Consider the following 22,516-nt stretch of genomic DNA (forward strand, 5'->3'; position numbering starts at 1 on the left):
TATTGTGTTTGGATACATATTTCACATAAGACTATGGACTATAAAATAAGTCTGAGGCAAAGACAGTCATATTTTGTAAAAGGATATTGCACTCTAAATAGTAAATGGTGCTTGAAAAAGGTTCTGCATATCATTGGAAGTAGTTGTTACTTTGAAATCACAATGCAAAGAGCTTACGAAAAGTCAAAATGCACAACATGTTTCCTGATCAAAGCTAGTTCGCATTTTGCTGCTTAGAGAAGTAAAACCGAGATTAGATTTCAGTGATATTGTCCATATTCTTTATAGACAGGTTCATCCCCAGTAGTTTCAGTTTTCCATCAAACAACTACACTATTCATGTATTGAATCCTCTAAAAATTCACATGGAAGGCAAAAATGTCAGTTTTTTATTGGGTTTCCTGCAATAATCAACAGTTAATTTTTTCATGCCCATCTCTAATTGCTATTTCTTATTGCCCACAGTACACTTTTAGCATCATACCTGAACTATGATTCTTTCCCAGCCTACTGTCTTGAATACAGCAGAATCACATCACATACTCCTGTGCACTCAGGACTATTTACATTTTAAAAGAACAATTTGCTATTTGTAGTCAAACCCCTGTTTTGTTAGGATAACAATAACAGTGTTATAATTTTGTTCTTGTATGGACTGAGGTTATGTGTATTTGTGCCTGCAGCTAAGATGGGTATTACACCCCAAGAGCAATTGATTAAGATTAAGTGCCTCTGCAGGGGAAAGTTGGGAGGAGGTAGGGACACAATGTCTTTTATCAACATCCATATGCCTCACCTCTTTTTGTGATTATCTGAAAAAACTTGCTGTACAGATGGAATGGCTCGAGGGTAATATTTTTCTTGAGGCATTTACTTGAGTGTCTATCCTTAATTATGTCCAGTTGTAAATTCTGCATAAGAGTCTTGTATTATGTCACCTACATGCATTATATTTCTCCTCAGTTATCAGGGGCTTCAATCCTTAGATCTCAGCCATGACTGCAGCAACGTTTTGTCAGTGGTGGTCTATTGCCCTACAACCTCGGAATGTCTACCCACAACAATATGTGAGACATTTATGTTCAATGCAGTCATTCAAATAAAATTATTGGCTCAGTGATTACAGCATTGTAATAGTTTGCTGTCTTGCTTATTACCCACATTTCAACGAACATGGATAAAATTCTGATGACTTGTGATGCTATTAATTATAAAATGGAACACTGACGCCTTTGAAGTAAGAATAATTAGAATGTAACGCAACATGTGATGTAAAATATGTTGCACGTAACTGTCATGCCTGATAACAGGCATATTACTAGATGTGAGACCTCAGACCTCACCTGATAATGACAAGTGCATGTTTTGGCATTTTCTTTGGTCATTTGTGGCATTTTTGCAACACTTTGTGCGGACCGCGTCGCGGAGCGAACACGGAAATTGAAAAGCGGTGGAATGTGCTTTTATATCAATGAGAAATGGTGCACAGTTGAAATACAGCTCTGCACATACTGCAGCCCACTTTTAGAGTCCTTGTTTTTAAACTGTCTTCTTCTTTTTAGATTTTTTTTCAAACTGAAGTTAAAATGTTCGGTTTGATATATCACAACATCTGCAGAAATATTCCAAACATATGACTTGATGCTGATGTCACATTTTCAACTTTTTGGTGCAGCTGCAAGACTTTGAGAGCTATTTTTGCTGATCTGAAGCCCGAAAAAGCATGAAATGTGGTTGAACCATAAACAGATGACTGGCCGGGAGTAAATTTTAAACAATCTCTATCTATATGCTTTATCTTTGAATACAAAGTACAAATTTGGGAGTATTTTAAAATAAGATATGATTTTTACATCACTTTGTGGGGCAAGGTTAGTAGACAAAATTCGAGTTGAGGGGAGTGATCTTGACTGGTCCTCCATCCTTTTAGAAATACGCCCTGGGTTTTTAACCAGTGAATCCCTCCACATTTTTTTGACTTCTTCTTTTCCTTTAAGTTTGTCCAGTTATGGGTTGCCACAGCGTGTCATCTTTTTCCATCCAAGCCCATCTTGTGCGTCCTCTTCTGTAACACCCACTGTCCTCATGTCCTCCCTCACAACATCCATCAACCTTTCTTTGGCCTTCCTCTCGCTCTTTTGCCTGGCAGCTCCATCCTCAACTGCTCTCTCCAACCTTATCTCCAAAACATCCAACTTTGGCTGTCCCTCGAATGAGCTCATTTCTAATCCTTTCCAACCTGTTCACGCCAAACACGAACCTCAGCATCTTCATTTCGGATACTTCCAGTTCTGCTTCCTGTTGCTTCTTCAGTGCCACCGTCTCTAATCCGTACATCATGCCCGGCCTCACCACTGTTTTATAAACTTTGCCCTTCCGCCTAGCAGAGATTCTTTTGTCGCATTGAACACCAGAAACCTTCTCCCAACTGTTCCACCCCGCTTGGACCCATTTTTTCACTTCTTTACCACACTCTCAATTGCTCTCTATTGTTGACCCCAAGTATTTGAAGTCATCCACCCCCATTATCTCTTCTCCTTGGAGCTTCACACCTCTTCCTCTGCCCCTCACATTCATGCACATATATTCGGTTTTACTTCGGCTAATCTTCATTCCTCTCGTTTCCAGTGCATGCCTCCATCTTTCTAATTGTTCTTCCGCCTGCTCTCTGCTTTCACTGCAGATCACAATATCATCTGTGAACATCATAGTCCAAGGGGATTCCAATTTAACCTCATCTGTAAGCCTGTCCATTACTTCCGCAAACAGGAAGGTGCTCAGCACGGATCCCTGATGCAGTCCCACCTCCACCTTAAATTCTCCTGACACAGCAACCGCACACCTCACCGCTGTTCTGCTGACCTCATACATATCTTGTACTATTCTAACATATTTCTCTGCCACACCAGACTTGCGCATGCAGTACCACAGTTCCTCACTTGGTACTCTGTCATAGGCTTTCTCTAAGTCTACAAAGACACAATGTAGCTCCTTCTGACCTTCTCTGTACTTTTCCACGAGCATCCTCAAGGCAAATAATGCGTCATTGGTACTCTTTCCCGGCATGTAAGCCGTTTTATTCACCACATGAGTTCACCTCTTTCATTTTCGTTGGTGTTTACATTTGGCCTGTAGCTAGCATGAACGCAGCACTGAAAACAAGATTGAGAAAAAGCACCCAGATTCACCGCTCATTATCCAAGAAGATTTAAACACAGCTAAATTTAACCACGAACTCCCTAAATATAAGCAGCACATGAAATATCAGAGGAAGGCAAATAACATTCTAGACTAGGTGTGCCAAGACCTTTTTACCCCAAGATCTACTTTTCAAGCAGCCAGCCTCTCGCAATCAGTGGGGGGCAAAAGAGAGACTGAAATAGGAGGCCAGATTGCTAAAACGTGCCTTTATGTGCATGCAATCCACGTGTCTGCCCCACCTCATCAAACGATGAGATGGTTTAGAGGCTGACGTCTTTTTTTTTTTAATTACCAATGAAAAAATAGAATCACCGAGTCACAAACATCTACCCAACACAAAAATGCAAAAAAAAAAAAAAAAAAAATATATATATATATTTTTTTTTTTTTTAAAGTAAATTGAGGATTCTTTGTGTGTAAATGTATGTTTGTGTGCCTTGCATAACAGCATGAGCCAATATTGCACAACACAACATAATTAACTTTGAATATTTTTCAGAGTGAAAAGTGACAGCTGTCCGGCCAATTGGGATTTTAGTTTGTTCACTTTGTTCATTCTCAGCTCGCTTTTCGGTGAAAAGTCGGTGTTGTATTTTCGACGAACAGTTCGAAAATGCCGGTCCACATTTCCCTTCTTTCGTATTACAATAGTACGCTAGCAGATGGGGCAAACGCACTTCGAAAATGACACAATGAAAAAAAAGTCCGCCTCCCATTCTGTGTAAAAGTGATACGTTTCTGTCTTCTTCTTTGCTCCAGCATCCATATGCGTTTGATAAACTTTCTATACTTTAAGAAAAAAGTGAGGTCTTAAAATAGGGGGGAACTCGCTGACTAGCGTGTTTTGCTGTACTAAGTACCATTGTTTGCACATGCGCGGTGAGCTAAAGGTCAGAAAAATACGGGTGATGTCTTTTTTTTTTCTGCACACCATCGCGATCACCAAAACTGCCTCAACACATTAAGCACCCCTGCTCTAGACCACCGTTATACTTCCATTAAAAACGCATATTCATATAATGCATATAACATATAATGACTCCAAATCAGTTTGGCACGGATGACAATCGCTCAGTAATTACAAGCGACGTTGCCCCCCAGTAGAAAACAAGAGCGAACAAGTCGACGACCTAAATCGCTTTTACTGCAGATTCAAAAAAGACACTTCCACACCACAGACCCACCAATCCGCACCAGAAGCCGCACCACCTTCCCCTCCACCGTTTAACATCAATGAAAGGGACGCTAGACAAATCTTCAAACAACAAAAGATCAACAAAGCGCCAGGCCGAGATTTTCTGCGTCAAAGTCTGCACGAACCAATTTGTTCCTGTCTTCACAAAATGTCTCTTCACAACAGGTCTCTAGAACTGTGTGAAGTACCAGCCTGCTTCAAATACTCCACCATTATTCCGATCCCCAGAAAAGCAGCAGTCTCAGGTCTTAATTACTACAGGCCTGTTGCCTTGACATCTATGGTATGACGTCATTTTAATGCCTTGTGCTGGACCACCTCAAGACCGTCAAACATCCCAAGCTGGACCCACTACAGTTTGTCTATCAAGCTAACAGGTTTGCGAATGATGCCGTCAACATGGGTCTGCACTTCAACCTTGAACATCTCGACAGTGAGGGTGCCTATGTGAGGATCCTGTTCGTGGACTTCAGCTCTGTGTTTAACACCATCATCCATGATCTTCTTTCCTCCAAACTTCTCCAGATCAGTATCTCAACTGCCATCTCCCGGTGGATCTACAACTTCCTGATGGGCAGGACACAGTAGGTGAGGCTGGGGTACACCACCTCATCCACACACATTATCAGCACCGGAGCACCCCAAGGTTGTATCCTCTCCCCTCTGCTCTTCTCGCTCTACACAAATGACTGCACCTCGAGGCATCCGACTGTCAAACTCCTGAAGAACGCAAATGACACCACAATCATCGACCTCATCAAAGACAACAACGAGTCTGCGTATCGACAGGAAGTGGTGAGAGTGGAGCTTTGGTGTGGTCAACATAATCTGACGTTGAACACTCTAAAGACTACTGAGATGATTGTGGACTTCAGGAGGCATCCTTCACCACACGCTGCCTCTGACGTTGTCCAACTGTCTTGTGTCAGCCGTCGAGACCTTCAGGTCCTTGGGAATTACAGTCTCAGGGGACCTGAAGTGGGAGACGAACATCAACTCCATCCTAAAAAAAGGCCACCAAAGGATGTATTTCTTGCGGCTTCTGTGAAAGCATGGCCTGTCACAAAATCTGCTGAGAAGGTTCTACAAAGAGGTCATCGAATCAGTACTGTGTTCCTCCATCAAAGTCTGGTTTTGGGCTGCTACAAAAAAGGACAAACTGTGACTACAAAAGACAATCAAAACTGCTGAACGAATTGTTGGAACCACACAACCCACCCTTGAAGAACTGCGAATGGGTAAAGGCACTCTGTACAAGCTTAACAAAAAGTGGGATGTTGACACACTCTTATCTCTTACCTGTTTACCTTTATATCTTGTTCTTTGTCCTTGTCACTTTGTTATTCTTTGTTCTGAATGTTGTACCAGGGCAGCACTGACTGCCGGAGAAAAATTCCTTGTGTGTTTTTACACACTTTGCCAATAAAGCTGATTCTGACTCAATGTCTGAGTTTTTTCAAAGATGGTTGTGATTTTACATATCATTCTCATGCTTCACTGTCTTTACTTTTTTTTTTATCTGAGACAAATGAGAATGATGAAGATACAATGGTGAGGTGCGTCTGGAGTACTCAGCGAGCAGCTTTGCAGCACCAAGGACCTATATACAGGGAAAACTACAAACAGTGAAGAAAATCAGTATTTGAACACCCTGGTATATTGCAAGTTCTCCCACTTAAAAATAATGGAGGGGTCTGAAATTTTCATCATAGGTGCATGTCCGCTGTGAGAGAGAGATCATCTTCTTCTTCTTCTTTTCCTTTCGGCTTGTCCCGTTAGGGGTCGCCACAGCGTGTCATCTTTTGCCATCTTAGCCTATCTCCTGCATCTTCCTCTCTAACCCCAACTGCCCTCATGTCTTCCCTCACCACATCCATAAGCCTTCTCTTTGGTCTTCCTCTCGCTCCTTTGCCTGGCAGCTCCATCCTCAGCACCCTTCCACAAATATACTCACTCGCTCACCTCTGAACATGTCCAAATCATCAAAGTCTGCTCTCTTGAATCTTGTCTCCAAAACATTCGACTTTGGCTCTACCTCTAATGAGCTAATTTCTGATCCTATCCATCCTGGTCACTCCTAGAGAGAACGTCAACATCTTCATTTCTGCCACCTCCAGTTCTGCTTCCTGTTGTTTCTTCAGTGCCACTGTCTCTAATCTCTACATCATGGCTGGCCTCACCACTGTTTTGTAAACTTTTCCCTTCATCCTGGCAGAGACTCTTCTGTCACATAACACACCAGACACCTTCCGCCAGCTGCTCCAACCTGCTTGGACCCGTTTCTTCACTCCCTTACAACACTCACCATTGCTCTGGATTGTTGACCCTAAATATTTGAAGTCCGACACCCTCGCTATCTTTTCTCCCTGTAGCCTCACTCTTCCCCCTCCACTTTTCTCATTCACGCACATATATTCTGTTTTACTTCAGCTAATCTTCATTCCTCTCCTTTCCAGTGCATGTCTCCATCTTTCTAATTGTTCCTCTGCATGCTCCCTGCTTTCACTGCATATCACAATATCATCTGCGAACATCATGGTCCAAGGGGATTCCAGTCTAACCTCATCTGTCAGCCTATCCATTACTACTGCAAACAGGAAGGGGCTCAGAGCTGATCCCTTATGCAGTCCCCCCTCCACCTTAAATTCCTCTGTCACACCTAAGGCACACCTCACCATTGTTCTGCTGCCATCATACATGTCCTGTACTATTTTAACATACTTCTCTGCCACACCAGACTTACGCATGCAGTACCACAGTTCCTCTCTGGGTACTCTGTCATAGGCTTTCTCTAGATCCACAAAGACACAATGTAGCTCCTTCTGACCTCCTCTGTACTTTTCCACTAGCATCCTCAAGGCAAATAATGCATCTGTGGTACTCTTTCTAGGCATGAAACCATACTGTTGCTCGCAGATACTTACTTCTGTCATGAGTCTAGCCTCCACTACTCTTTCCCATAACTTCATTGTCTGTCTCATCAACTTTATTCCTCTATAGTTCCCACAGCTCTGAACATCCCCTTTGTTCTTAAAAATGGGAACTAGAACACTTTTCCTCCATTCTTCAGGCATCTTTTCGCCCGCTAGTATTCTGTTGAATAAGTTGGTCAAAAACTCCACAGTCATCTCTCCAAATTGCTTCCATACCTCTACCGGTATGTCATCAGGACCAACTGCCTTTCCATTTTTCATCCTTTGTAGTGCCTTTCTGACTTCCCCCTTGGTAGTCATTGCCACTTCCTGGTCCTTCACACTTGCCTCTTCAACTCTTCCTTCTCTCTCATTTTCTTCATTCATCAACTTCTCAAAGTATTCTTTCCATCTATTTAGCACACTACCGCCACCAGTCAACACATTTCCATCTCTATCCTTAATCACCCTTACCTGCTGCACATCCTTCCCATCTCTATCCCTCTGTCTGGCCAACCTGTAGAGATCCTTTTCTCCTTCTTTCGTGTCCAACCTGGTGTACATGTCTTCATATGCCTCTTGTTTAGCCTTTGCCACCTCTACCTTTGCCCTACGTCGCATCTCGATGTACTCCTTTCGCCTCTCCTCAGTCCTCTCAGTATCCCACTTCTTCGCTAATCTCTTTCCTTGTATGACTCCTTGTATTTTGGGGTTCCACCACCAAGTCTCCTTCTCCCCTTTCCTACCAAAAGACACACCAAGTACTCTCCTGCCTGTCTCTCTGCTTACCTTGGCTGTCGTTGTCCAGTCTTCCGGGAGCTTCTGCTTTCCATCGAGAGCCTGTCTTACCTCTTTCCGAAAGGCCGCACAACATTCTTCCTTTCTCAGCTTCCACCACATGGTTCTCTGCTCTACCTTTGTCTTCTTAATCTTCCTACCCACCACCAGAGTCATCCTACACACTACCATCCTATGCTGTCGAGGTACACTGTCCCCTACCACTACTTTACAGTCAGTAACCTCCTTCAGATTACATCGTCTGCACAAAATATAATCCACATGCGTGCTTCTACCTGCGCTCTTGTAGGTCACTATATGTTCCTCCCTCTTCTGGAAATAAGTGTTCACTACAGCCATCTCCATCCTTTTTGCAAAGTCCACCACCATCTGTCCCCAAAGTTCCTTTCCTGGATGCCGTACTTACCCATCACTTCTTCATCGCTCCCGTTTCCTTTACCAATATGTCCATTACAATCTCCACCAATCACAACTCTCTCGCTGTCTGGGATGCTCAGAACTACTTCATCTAGTTCCTTCCAGAATTTCTCTTTCAACTCTAGGTCACATCCTACCTGTGGGGCATAGCCGCTAACCACATTATACATAACACCCTCAATTTCAAATTTTAGTCTCATCACTCAATCTGATACTCTTTTCACCTCCAAGACATTCTTAGCCAGCTCTTCCTTTAAAATAACCCCTACTCCATTTCTCTTCCCATCTACTCCGTGGTAGAATAATTTAAATCCTGCTCCTAAACTTCTAGCCTTACTTCCTTTCCACCTGCTCTCTTGGATGCACAGAATAACAACCTTTCTCCTAATCATCATGTCAACCAACTCCTGAGCTTTTCCTGTCATAGTCCCAACATTCAAAGTCCCTACACTCAGTTGTAGGCTCTGTGCATTCCTCTTTTTCTTCTGACGATGGATCCGGTTTCCTCCTCTTCTTTGTCTTCGACCCACAGTAGCTGAATTTCCACCGACGCCCAGCAGGTTAGCAGTGCCGGGGCCGGGCGTTGTTAACCCGGGCCACGACCGATCCGGTATGGGATTTTTTAGATGAACGCTCATATTTGTTTGGCACAGTTTTTACGCCGGATGCCCTTCCTGACGCAACCCTCTGCATTTATCTGGGCTTGGGACCGGCCTACAGATCGCACTGGTTTGCGCCCTTATAGGGCTGCATTGAGAGAGATCATCTAAAAATAAAAATCCAGAAATCACAATGTATGATTTTTTTAATGATTTATTTGTGTGATACAGCTGCAAATAAGTATTTGAACACCCATCTATCAGCTACAATTCTGATCCTCAAAGACCTGTTAGTCTGCCTTTAAAAGTCCATCTCCACTTCATATATTATCCTGAATCAGAAGCACCTGTGTGAGGTTGTTAGCTGCATAAAGATGCTTGTCCACCCCATACAAGACAATGCAAGATATCACCTCGTGGGGTCTCAATGATCCTTAGAAAGGTGAGGAATCAGCCCAGGACTATATGACAAGACTTGGTCAAAGAGCTGAAAAGAGTTGGGACCACCGTTTCCAAGGTGACTGTTGATAATATACTAAGACGTCATGGTTTGAAATCATGCATGGCACGGAAGGTTCCCCTGCTTAAACCAGCACATATTCAAGGCCCGTCCTAAGTTTGCCAATGACCATTTGGATGATACAGAGGAGTCATGGGAGAATGTTTTGTGGTCAGATGAGATTGAACTTTTTGGTCATAATTCCACTAACCGTGTTTGGAGGAAGACGAATGATGAGTTCCATCCCAAGAACACCATGCCTCCAGTGAAGCATGGGGGTGAGAGCACCATGCTTTGGGCATGTTTTTCCGCACATGGGAGAGAACGACTGCATTGTATTGAGGAGAGGATGAACGCGGCCATGTATTGTGAGATTTTGGGGAACAACCTATTTCCCTCCGTCAGAGCATTGAAGATGGGTCGAGGCTGGGTCTTTCAACATGACACACAGCCAGGAAAACCAAGGAGTGGCTCCGTAAGAAGCACATCAAGGTTCTGGCATGGCTTAGCCAGTCTCCAGACCTAAATCCAATAGAAAACCTTTGGAGGGAGATGAAAGTCCACGTTTCTCAGTGACAGCCCAGAAAACTGTCTGATCTAGAGATGATCTGTGTGGTGAAGTGGGTCAAAATCCCTCCTGCAGTGTGTCCAAACCTGGTGAACGACTACTGGAAATGTTTGACCTCTGTAATTGCATACAAAGGCTACTGTACCAAATATTAACATTGGTTTTCTCAGGTGTTCAAATACTTATTTGCACCTGTATCACACAAATAAATCATTTAAAAATCATACATTGTGATTTCTGGATTTTTCTTTTTAGATTATCTGTCTCACAGTTGACATGCACCTACGATGAAAATTTCAGACCCCTCCATGTTAGATTAGGGTTAGGGTTCTAAGTGGGAGAACTTGCAATACAGTGGGGTGTTCAAATACTTATTTTCTTCACTGTATACAGCATGTATGTTCGCTGTGTTCGTCTTTCTGAGACATCCATAGTGATCATGAACACGACAAGTTGTTGAATGGGACATGTTCAAGCATGGATGGAGATGTTTCTGAATGGCCGGAAGTTGACTAAATATACACGCATGGAGCACCGGCATCACTCATACCGTCACACCGAGCTGGCTCATCCATACTGTCTGGGAGTCTGTTGTAAGTTATAAGGGATCCACATATAATCTAAATATGGCTTGAAACGAAAGGGTAATATTGTCCCGCTCACTTCACTCGATTGTGAGATGTTCTGTTTGAAAAGAGCTTCCGTGTCCATCATAGGTGGGCGGATGAGCCACCGACAGCTAGCTTTGGCCGGGCTGGCTCATACATACTGTCTGGGGATCTATTGTTTGTTAGAAGTGATCCGCATGTCGTCTAAATATGGCTCGATACGATAGGGTAATATTGCCACGGTCTTTCTCTTCTCTTCTCTTATTTAAAAAGACCTTCCGTGTCCCACGGTAGGTGGCACAGCATGTTTTCAATGGCAAATGTAGCGGTGTGACGTAATGAACAGAGACTGCAGCCAATATGGCTTCCACTTGGATGTTGAATGTCACTCCCGCAACTTTGCACATGGATCACGCGCTCTCCGCTCATATTTATTTTTTCATGTGGACATTGAAGTGAATATTTTTATATGTATTTTTCATTACAATATCTATTTTAGAATGTTTATAGTCATGACACTTGACCTTTAATTGCCTATTCTAGGTTCGTGATATATGCACAGGTGTGGAGAACCCTAAGAAAGCCAGAACACACTGGAGAATACTCCCAGTGCTACACTCTGACCCTCCCGGAAGCGCCACCTCTAACAAAATCGCAGACAGATGACATCTTGACAAAAGAGGGTGCATATCATTAATGCTGACGAAGTCAACCAATCCCTGTCACATGACAACATGTGGCTAACAAAGTAATCATATCCTGGTCGCTAAGTAAAAGTAGCCATTTTAGTCCATCATGCTTGTCATGTAGCTTTCAACCAAAATAGGCAGGTCATAACCACACTCTATGCTCCTCATGATTTATGCTTACACACAGATTGCTAACATGTTAATGAACAACAGACTATATGAAATTACTCCTTTTCTAGACAATTTGCAATAAATAAAATTCTATGGCACCGACAGGCCCCACGAATCCCCCCCACCTCAGGTTTTTCCTTATAAGCTCTAAAGCTTGTAGCTCCACAGCTCCAAACACTGAAGAAAAACTTTCCTTGTCGCCCGTTCAATCAGTGACACTCAAAGATGCCACTTAGCATATTGAGGATGTGACTGGGAATCACTTGCTGTCTGGCAGTTATGAAAGCCAAATTGTGAATTTTCAAACAGCACAATTTTGGATTTGATCCCAAAATGCTTGAACTCGGGAAATTGACATGACCAATACTCAGACACTGGAGCTACTCTTTGAACATTGCTGCACTGCGACAAACCTTAACTTAATGCTTCCAACCATCCTCAACCGTTAGAGGATTTTCAGCATAGACCCCTTCTCAACTGAATTTCCATTCAGAATTTTTTCTAACTGAAGTTAAAATGTCCGGTTTGATATTTCAAAAGATCTGCAGAAATATTCCAAATATATGACTTGATGTCTATGTCACATTTTCAACTTTTTGGTGCAGCTGCAAGACTTTGAGAGCTGTTTTTCCTGATCTGAAGCCCGAAAAAGCATGAAATGTGGTTGAACCATAAGCAGATGACTGGCTGGGAGAAAATTTAAACAATCTCTATCTATATGCTTTATCTTTGAATAAAAAGTACAAAGTTATGTTACAAAGTTAAGAATATTTTAAACTAAGATATGATTTTTACATCACTTTGTGGGGCAAAGTTAGTAGACAAAATTCGAGTCGATGGGCGTGATCTTGACTGGTCCTCCATCCTTTTAGAAATACGCCCTGGGTTTTTAACCATTGAATCCCTCCACTTTTTTTTGTGTCCAGCCTCTTAGGTGTCTGGCTCTCCAGGTGATCTCGGTATGATTCCAACCAGGCCGCCGCCACTCGCAACTTACCTTTCTTTTGTTCAAACACGCACCTCAGCAAAGGTGAGCCTTGAAGATGGAGATCCAGCTCCCTCATCTCCGTGGCTCTTGTAAGTGTAATTCTTTCCCATACTTGCTTGATGTACAACTTCAGCTGTTTGTTTCCATTGTCATATTTTAAATTTCACAATGTGCCACACATTTTACTACAAACTCACGCTGTTGGAATAAATGCAAACATATAGTTTGGCGTTATTTTGCTGAAATAAGCCAGTGCGTCCGTGAAAAAGATGGATGGCAGCAAATGTATTTCCAAAACCAGTATGTACCTTTCAGCATTAATTGTAGCTTCACAAAGGAGAAAGCTAGCCATGCCATTTATCGTCACACAGACCCACACCATTACAGATGCTGGCTTTTTGAACTTTGCATCCATAACATGGTGGTGATGGTTCTGTTCCTCTTTGGCCCAGAGGATTATAACTTCAACTTTAAATGATTATTTGCAAAAAAAAAAAAAAAAAAAAAAAAAAAAAACTAAACTGAACTTTATCAGTTCGAACATCAAATATCTTGCCTTGGTAGTGTATTCAATTAAATTTACTGTAGGTTGAACATGATTTGCAAATCATTGCACAATTTTTATTGATGTTTAACGCAAATTCCCAACTTCATTGGAATTGTAGATCAATAGAGACTGTATATAGTAGCCTACTTTAGAAGACTTCACGAGCTACCACTGCTGTTACTACATTTCTTTACTACACAATCCTCCGTATTTATTGAGTTGTTTGGCTGCAGCTTAACCCGCTTTCAACTTATGCCCTGGTTCCCATTCTTTTGGCTCTCTTTTTAATGAAAAGGCAGAAGCAATGCCATTGACTCTTGTTTTTGTCGAGCGAGGTGTGAAAATCAATCTGCTTTCTGAAGAAAAGAGAGTAAAATAACAGTTATGCAAATAACTTCAGTATTTCATGATGAGAAGGGTAGTATGGGAGAAAGGGGGTGGAAAAGACAGTAATTCACTGACATGACTGTTTCAAGCACAATTTTCCTGCTGGCTGATTTGGATTTGGAGCTCATCTCGCCCCCTAGCTCAGTGGTTAGAGCACTGGTTTGGTAAACCAGGGGTTGTGGGTTTGTATCCCACTGGGGCCTCCACTCCCTGAGAAGGGTTGCGTCAGGAAGGGCATCCGGTGTAAAAAAAATTGTACCAAACATACATGTGCGTTCATCTGAGATGACATGCTGTGGCAACCTCGAAAGGGACAAGCCGAAAGAAACTCGTCCTCATCACGGTGTGCACAGGAGGCAATTACGAAAGTCTTGCTCATCAGATTTGTAACGTCAGAAATTTGGTGTTCCAGAACAATGGCCTTGCACAGTTGAGTTAAAAATCATTAACGCCTAAACTTCTTCCTTCATTGTGCATATGGATGGAAAGAAAATGGTATAAAATTGTAAAGGCTAGTCATGACAAAATATTGGAAACCACACAGCCATCATATCAAGCTGAACATATATATCCAAGTCAATCTCACTATATATAAAAAAAGATACATTCTTCATCCAATTTTTTTCTTACATGTTGCACTGCTCCCTATTACTTCCGTGTATGATCTATTGTGTGGCGATATGGGGGTACAGATATAAAACAAATACTCACCCTATTTTCATCCTACAGAAAAAGAGCAATAAGAATTAAACACAGGATTACACTGAAAGAATCAACAAATACACTATCGTAAAAATGACAGCGCTAAAATGTCAAGACTTGGTTGATGATAAAAGTATCCAGATCATCTTTTTCAAGCAATCTCTTATACATTGCTTCCAGTATCCTCAATGTTTTTTTCATCTAAGACAAATTATACACTGAGAGAAACCGTAATACTGAACTGAAAATCAACCCAAAAACAAGATGAACTCAATTTCACTGACATTTAAAGGTGTGAGTCTGTGGACTAATTGTTTGAAAGAACTTACAATGTGTCAGACTTTTGCAAACAAGCTGAAAACTTTTAATCTTAAATTCCAAATACTGAACAGCTAAAATAAATATTACAAAAAAGATCCTCTGCTTTATTGCTCTTTTCTGGTTTACTGACTTCAGGATTTTTTATTTTCTGTTTTGTAAGATTAGCTGTCTTTCTTGGCTATATAGACGCCCTGAAAGCGAGCATGTAGAATATTTTTTCGCTGCATAAAGTCGGTTGTCCTTTATCATGTTTATTAAACCATAATGAATTAGTAGTTAATGAAATAGCGGGTTGCTAAAGAGAGAAGTTTGGGGGACAATAGTGAATAGAATTGTGTGACTATTTTAAAAGAGGCTCGTTCGCTCCCATTCACTGCAGTGCACCCAGTGCACTGACTGACCTTTCATCAACAAGCTCTGCTGCTTTATCAACGGGGATATTATACGTTTTTATTGCCTGATTTTGTGATGCTGTGCACAGATGATTCAAAATTTTAATTGCGTCAAAATTAATCATACAAATTGTTAAGAGTCCCTCATACTGTATAGAGTTGAGTCGGTTTGGCCGCATTGCTCAGTGCGCCTTTTAGTATCTGCACATGACTGACTCCTCGGCAGAAGACATTTGTCAGGCCTGTGAATTAGTTGTCATAAGCACGAGGCAAGGGACTAGACCCAACTGCAGGACTCTGAGGCAAGGGCATGATGTTAAGAGTGGTTTTATTCAAAACTGAGGTCATACACGGGAAAGCAGTCTGAGAAGCCACAGGCACAAAAAACGCAAGGCAAAAGGCAAGTTCCAAAAATGTGAAACAATGTCTGATGACTATAAGACAAAACTTGGAAATGTGAACAAGACGTAACAAGACTATAGTGGCACAGGAACGCTGAGACCAAGGGAAGCATTACACAATGCTTGCAAACTCGCGTACGATAGTGGAGTATCCATTACAGAGTAACACAACGAACTGGTAAATGCAGAAGACACACTCAAGGCTTAAATGTCTGGTCTAATTAGTGTCCATGCAGGACAGGTGTGGGACTGCTGCCAGAGGCAGTTCCACCTAGGGCAGCGGCCTGGCCATGACACTGACAGAGCCCTCTCCCAAGGCGCGGACCCACAGACACAACAAAACACACAAAAAAAGACCAGGGGAGGGCACAAACCCCCCACCCTAGTCTGTCTCGTGGCCGTTCAGGCAACCCAAAGCGAGGAACCCGACTGAGCAGTTTAGGAGGAGACTCCAGCGAGGAGTGATCAAAAGTCAGCTATGTTTCTGTGGCCAGCGAGGTGTGGACGAGAGTTCATTGTAGCTCAACTGCATTTATTGCTAAAATAGTTATACATAATATATACAGCATATACAGTATTCATCCATCCATCCATTTTCTTCGCCGGTTATCCTCATGAGGGTCGCAAGGAGTGCTGGAGCCTATCCCAGCTGTCAACGGGCAGGAGGCGGGGTACACCCTGAAATGGTTGCCAGCCAATCCCAGGGCACATTGAGACAAACAGTCGCACTCACAATCACACCTAGAGGCAATTTAGATTGTCCACTTAATGTTGTATGTTTTTGGGATGTGGGAGGAAACTGCGAGGAGTGCCCGGAGGAAATCCATGCAGGCATGTGGAGAACATACAAACTCCACACAGGCGGGTCCGGGATTGAACCCGAGACCTCAGAACTGTGAGGCCAATGCTTTACCATCTGGTGCTCCGTGCCGCCAATATACACTATATATATATTAAAAATTTCACTAATATTAGTGGACTCTTAACATTCACTCTCAATGCTCTCCTCGTTCATGATGATGTGCACAGATGGAGTGAGTGTTGGGATTAGAGTTGATGTGAAAGGCAGATAATACTGACCCATCTCCAACAAATTTTCATTCTGTACAATAATTCGATCATACCATTGCACGTGAGTTATCATTTAGCTCAGATAACAATCATTCTTGGCGAGCCTGATTTAATTTATGTAGTCCGAACACCTTCAACGAAAAAAGAAAAAACAAAGAAGAAATCCCTGCCATAAAAGAGCAGCTTCCTTGTCAAAGCTTATCGCAGGTTGTTCATATTCAGGTCACAGACTGACTTGTCAAAACCCTGCCCATCTGATTGTTGACTGAAAAGTTAGATGAGCTTTAAAGACTATTTGCATGGTCATTTTGACAACAGAGGGCAAGAAAATAGTTCTCAACAAAACAGTTCAGTTTTTGAAACATTCCTACGGTACTGTATATTGTGCCAATTTTCCAGCATACAGTACCTACCTTGCGATATTGATTACAGTATTGTAATTCTTAGTATTCATATTTGAAACATTTAAATGTTTCTAATGTTTGTAGTTACCCTTTTCATTATGATTTTGTATGCAGTAAATAACTGATGTCCTTGAAAACCCTCTCTTGCCAAGTTAGCAGTTCTTGTATTGCCATATTCCAGCTCATATTGTATACTGCATCATCCTTTTACCCCAGGGTCATTAAATTTTCATGTAATCCAAAGTAATGCAATCAATAAAGCTCATGGTCATTCTGAATGTTCCCATTGCCCATTCACATTCGCCAGTATGCAGTTGCCATTATATAATCTGTCAAACATCATTGTGCTTTATTCAATGAGGAAGTAGTGATTCTGTCAAACTTACCGATACACAAGTGAGTCATCCTGGCTCCCATTATACTGTATCTGGAACATCCGAATACCTGGAATATTCCTCTGGAAGTTAAACTTGATCAATGCAGTTGATGATGTAGCTTCAGCAGTCACCACCCTCTTGTCTGCCCCACCCTTTACATCGCCAGTAACATTGCTTCCATTGTTTCCAGTTCGGGTGGATGTGGAAATGTCAGAGGATCCTGGATCAGGCTCTTGGATGTTGTTGGTGTTGTTGGAGATATGTGGGAGTTTAATGACAACCAAGTCTATAGTCTGGTGGGCTTCACCGGCAGGGTTGGAGGAGATGCAGGTGAAAGAGCCCGTGTCTTTTACAGTACTGATGAGGATATCCAGACTTCCATTCATGTAAACCAGTGTTCTTGATGAGTTTGAAACGAGTTTGCCATCAGGAGATATCCAGTGTATTGCTGGCTCTGGGTCACCTCTGGCCTTACATCTATTGAGGAGTAGAAATGTCATTAGTCACAACACAAAATGCACTAGTCTGATTAATGATGTTTTAAAGGATTAAAAGTAAGCATTTATACGTTAATAATCTGTTTGCTACAAAATAGACATGTTCAAACAAATGCTTGGACAGACTTTGAGAGTATATAAGTATCTATGGATAAATTCTGTATGTTATTTGTCACCACGTCAATTGAATAATGTTCACTAATACTGTATGTGTTCGCTGGTTTCCTCCAAGATCCCAAAAAACATGCATTAATAAGATACTCTACAGTGAAGAAAATAAGACACCCTGGTATATTGCAAGTTCTCCCACTTAAAAATCATGGATGTCTCAGAAAGACGAACACAGCGAACATACATGCTGTATACAGTGAAGAAAATAATTATTTGAACACCCCACTGTATTGCAAGTTCTCCCACTTAGAACCCTAACCCTAATCTAACATGGAGGGGTCTGAAATTTTCATCATAGGTGCATGTCCGCTGTGAGAGAGATCATCTAAAAATAAAAATCCATAAATCACAATGTATGATTTTTTTAAACAATTTATTTGTGTGATACAACTGAAAATTAGTATTTGAACACCTGTCTATATGCTAGAATTCTGACCCTCAAATACCTGTTAGTCCGCCTTTAAAAGTCCACCTCCGTTCCATGTATTATTCTGAATCAGATACACCTGTGTGAGGTCGTTAGCTGCATGAAGACACCTGTCCACCCTATACAATCAGTAAGACTCAAATTTGTAACATGGACGAGACCAAAGAGCTGTCCAAAGTATCAGAGACAAAATTGTACAACTCCACATGGCTGGAAAGGGCTACGGAGAAATTGCCAAGCAGCTTGGTGAAAAAAAGTCCACTGTTGGAGCAATCATGAAAAAATGGAAGAAGCTACCACCGTTTCCAAGGTGACTGTTGGTAATAGACTAAGATGTCATGGTTTGAAATTATGCATGGCACAGAAGGTTCCCACTCCGATTGAGATTGACCGTCATGTTAGCTTCTTCAATTTTCTAATGATTGGTCCAGCTGAGCTGTGAAGTATGTCTTATGCCCATATTTAGTCATCACTACATAATTTCCTCATGTCCTCAGTGGAGCTTTGTTCTGTAGCCAGATGTGTCCTTGATCGCATCTCTGCACGGAGGATAACCTTGATGAACTGCATACTGGACACTTTGTAATAATCCATTGCCAGCTTGAACCGGTTGAGACAGAAACCCTTTGTCTAAGTGGAACGCCCCGATCTCACACCACAGGTATGATACCACCATAGTCCGCCCTTCTGACAAGATAAAGGATGTGTACTTTCGCTGTATCTTCGCACTTCTGATCTGCTCTCTACAGCCATTGTCTGTAACTCATAAGTGCCCAGAATATTCTGAAAGTAAATTCTTCGAAGAAACTGTTCATGATCTCCAGCCTTTATTTGGATAACCAACATTCTCACCATCCGAAATTAAACCAACACGCGGAGATAAAAAGTGTCCTCCAACAGCTGCTTGGCAATTTCTCCGTAGCCCTTTCCAGCCATGTGGAGTTATACAATTTTGTCTCTGGTGTCTTTGGAGAGCTCTTTGCTCTTGGCCATGTTACAAGTTTGAGTCTTACTGATTGTACGGGGTGGACAGGTGTCTTTATGCACCTACCAACTTCACACAGGTGCATCTGATTCTTGATAATACATGGAGTGGAGGTGGACTTTAAAAGGCGGACTAATAGGTGTTTGAGGGTCAGAATTCAGGCTGATAGGTTTTCAAATACTAATTTTCAGCTGTATCACACAAATAAATAATTACAGAAATCATACATTGTGATTTCTGGATTTTTCTTTTTAGATTATGTCTCTCACAGTGGACATGAACCTATGATGAAAATTTCACACCCCTCCATGATTTTAAGTGGGAGAACTTGCAATATAGCAAGGTGTTCAAATACTCATTTTCTTCACTGTAAATCTTCCAGGGATGTTCCTTTTAGATGCAATTATGACACGCACCTGCTTGCAACTAATCCCAAACAGGTATTTTTTTTTACTCCATCTTCATTTTTCATCCAAGTCACAGCTTTTTTGGAACATTTTGAACGCCTAATTCAAAATGAAAAGGAGTTTGAATATTATACTGTCATGATCCTGCCGCTCCAGCACGAGCTGTGCGGGTGTCTGCGCAGGTGCGCTGATTGGAAGGTGCACACCTGCGCCTCATGCAGCCTAATTATGCTGTGGATTTATATGACCGCGATGACAACTGGCCGGCGCCAGTTCGTTGATCTTCATGTCCCGTTCGTGTGCTCCGGTATCCCTGATTGAACCTGTGTGTACCGACCTTCGTCCGTTCTCCGACCAACCTTGTAAGCCTGACTCCTTCGTTACTTCTGCCTGCTTTGATTGTTCTCCTGTGTACCTACTCCTGTCTGCCCGCTCCCCTGCTCTCTTCGCCCGACGTCCCAACTACCGCTGCTGCACCCGACTGCCTGCTTGATCCCCTACCTCTGCATATAATAAACGTGTCTCCTTGAACTCCCTTGCATCTTCCGAGTCCTGCATTTGGGTTCTACTCTCGTTCCGATGGGACGTGACAGAACGAACTGGCCCTCACAGGACCCAGCGAGAAAGACCCGGCGTCGCCGGGACCGACGCAAGGTAGACCGTCTGCTGGAGGACCAAGCCTGTCCGATCCGGGTAGGCTCCTTGATGTCCTATGGTTCCGTGTCTTACGCTCCACCAGTGAGGTATGAATACGTCCCGAACACGACCTGTCCGGCTCTTCATATTCTTCTGGACTCTGACTTTTTGGAGTATGAGGAGGACCGTGATTTGTATGACCGGCTGCCGGAGTACGACTCCGATTATTATCCAGAGGAGACGTCCCGGCCAGGCGCTCCCCAGTGCCTCCCGCTGCGTGGCAACTAAGACATCATCCTCCCACTCCTCGCCGGCAACGGCGAAACCAGCATACCCGCAGCTGGTGGCGAAGCTTCCAGCCCAGAGGGAGGAGGAGTCGCCAAATCACGAGGCGTTCCGCCGCGAAATGCTGGAATGCAAGGCAAGGATTGGCGAACCAGCCGAGCTACGCTGACGTCACAACGGCGACGGACTCGCTGCTGATGCAGGTTCACGTGGCAGTTGGAACTGACCCGCTCCCGAGACACGCCCACGTGTCAGTTTCGACTGACTCTCTGCCTACTCTTGTTCACGTTGCCGTGGAGACCGACCCGCCCCCTTGCCAAGTGCACGCCGCAGTGGGAACGGACTCGCCACCTCGTCAAGTGCACGTCGCAGTGGGAACGGAATCGCCACCTCGCCAAGCGCACGTAGCTGTGGAAACTGACCCGCCTCCTCGCCATTCCCACGTCGAGGTTTTGGCTGTTCCGAGCAGAGTTTACGCAGCAGTTGGAACTGACCCGCTCCTGAGACACGCCCACGTGTCAGTTTGGACTGACTCTCTGCCAACTCTCGTTCACGTTGCCCTGGAAACGGATTCGCCACTGCGCCACGCCCACATTGCTGTTTCAACGGATGCACTGGAAGCTCACGTGGCAGTGGGGACCGACCCGATGCCGCCTCACGTTGCTGTCCAGGAGGTGGCGACGTCTCCACAGCCGCTTCTCATTCGTGCTCTGGAGTACCTGTGGCGACCGGCCCGCGGACGCTCCACACTCCTGCTCTGTCGGCAACCGACCCGCGGTCGCTCCCCGTTCCTGCTCTGTTGGCGACCGGCCCGCGGTTGCTCCCAGTTCCTGCTCTGTCAGCGACGGGCACGCCCATACTTTCCCGTCCAGGAGCTGGCGACCGTGACACTGACGCTGCCTTCTCACGTTCCTGTCCAGGAGGCGGCGACGGTTCCCCAGCCACCTCACGTTCCCGCCCAGGAGGAGGTGGAGTTGGTGATGCTGCCTCCGCCTTCTCACGTTCCTGTCCAGGAGGTGTCGACAGTTCCCCAGCCGCCTCACGTTCCCGTCCAGGAGGAAGTGGAGTTGGGGATGCTGCCTCCGCCTTCTCATGTTCCTGTCCAGGAAGTGGTGGTACTGGCAACGCCTTCCCACGTTGCTGTCCAGGAGGTGGCGATGGTGTTGCCGCCTTCTCACATTGCTGTCCAGGAGGTGGCGATGGTGTTGCCGCCGTCTCACGTTGCTGTCCAGGAGGTGGCGATGGTGTCGCCGCCTTCTCACGTTGCTGTCCAGGAGGAGGCGATGGTGTCGCCGCCTTCTCACGTTGCTGTCCAGGAGGAGGCGATGGTGTCGCCGCCTTCTCACGTTGCTGTTCAGGACGAGGCGATGGTGTCGCCGCCTTCTCACGTTGCTGTTCAGGAGGAGGCGATTATGTCGCCGCCTTCTCACGTTGCTGTCCAGGAGGAGGCCATGGTGTCGCTGCCTTCTCACGTTGAGGTCCAAGAGGAGCTGGGGAGTTCTGTGGAGCCACCCTGGAGCTGGAGAGACTTCGGGATGGCGGTCATGGCTCTGGTCCTTCTCTCCATCATCCTATTCGCTCCAGATGGCTCCCAGCCGCTTCATGACCTGGCCTCGTTGGTGACCAATCCACGGCTGCCTACTGACCAAGCCTTGGTGGCGACCAGTACCTGGTTGTCTCGCAACCACGGCGTGGGAGGTTCTCGTCCGGAGCAGTTGCCTGCCCCTGCCTGGTTCCTGCTTCGTCGTTTGGTTCCTCACAGAGGTCGTCCGCCCGAATCGCTCCGTGGGGACCCTGGTGCTTGCCGGCGCCAGTTCATTGATCTTCATGTCCCGTTCGTGTGCTCCGGTATCCCTGATTG

At 44.0% G+C, this 22,516-nt stretch overlaps 1 protein-coding gene across 7 annotated transcripts in view; it reads right to left on the reverse strand.

The window, feature by feature from the left end:
• Positions 1–22,516, reverse strand: part of lrfn5a (leucine rich repeat and fibronectin type III domain containing 5a) — a 160,880-nt gene that overhangs the window by 22,497 nt on the left and 115,867 nt on the right. For all 7 annotated transcript variants that reach the window (XM_061843344.1, XM_061843342.1, XM_061843343.1 and 4 more), the window contains one exon: positions 17,257–17,724. In XM_061843344.1, the coding sequence (XP_061699328.1) occupies positions 17,257–17,724 (468 nt within the window). The remainder of the gene's footprint in view (positions 1–17,256; positions 17,725–22,516) is intronic.

The sequence above is a fragment of the Syngnathoides biaculeatus genome, chromosome 15, assembly GCF_019802595.1.
Source record: "Syngnathoides biaculeatus isolate LvHL_M chromosome 15, ASM1980259v1, whole genome shotgun sequence".
NCBI classification, from domain to species: Eukaryota; Metazoa; Chordata; class Actinopteri; order Syngnathiformes; family Syngnathidae; genus Syngnathoides; species Syngnathoides biaculeatus.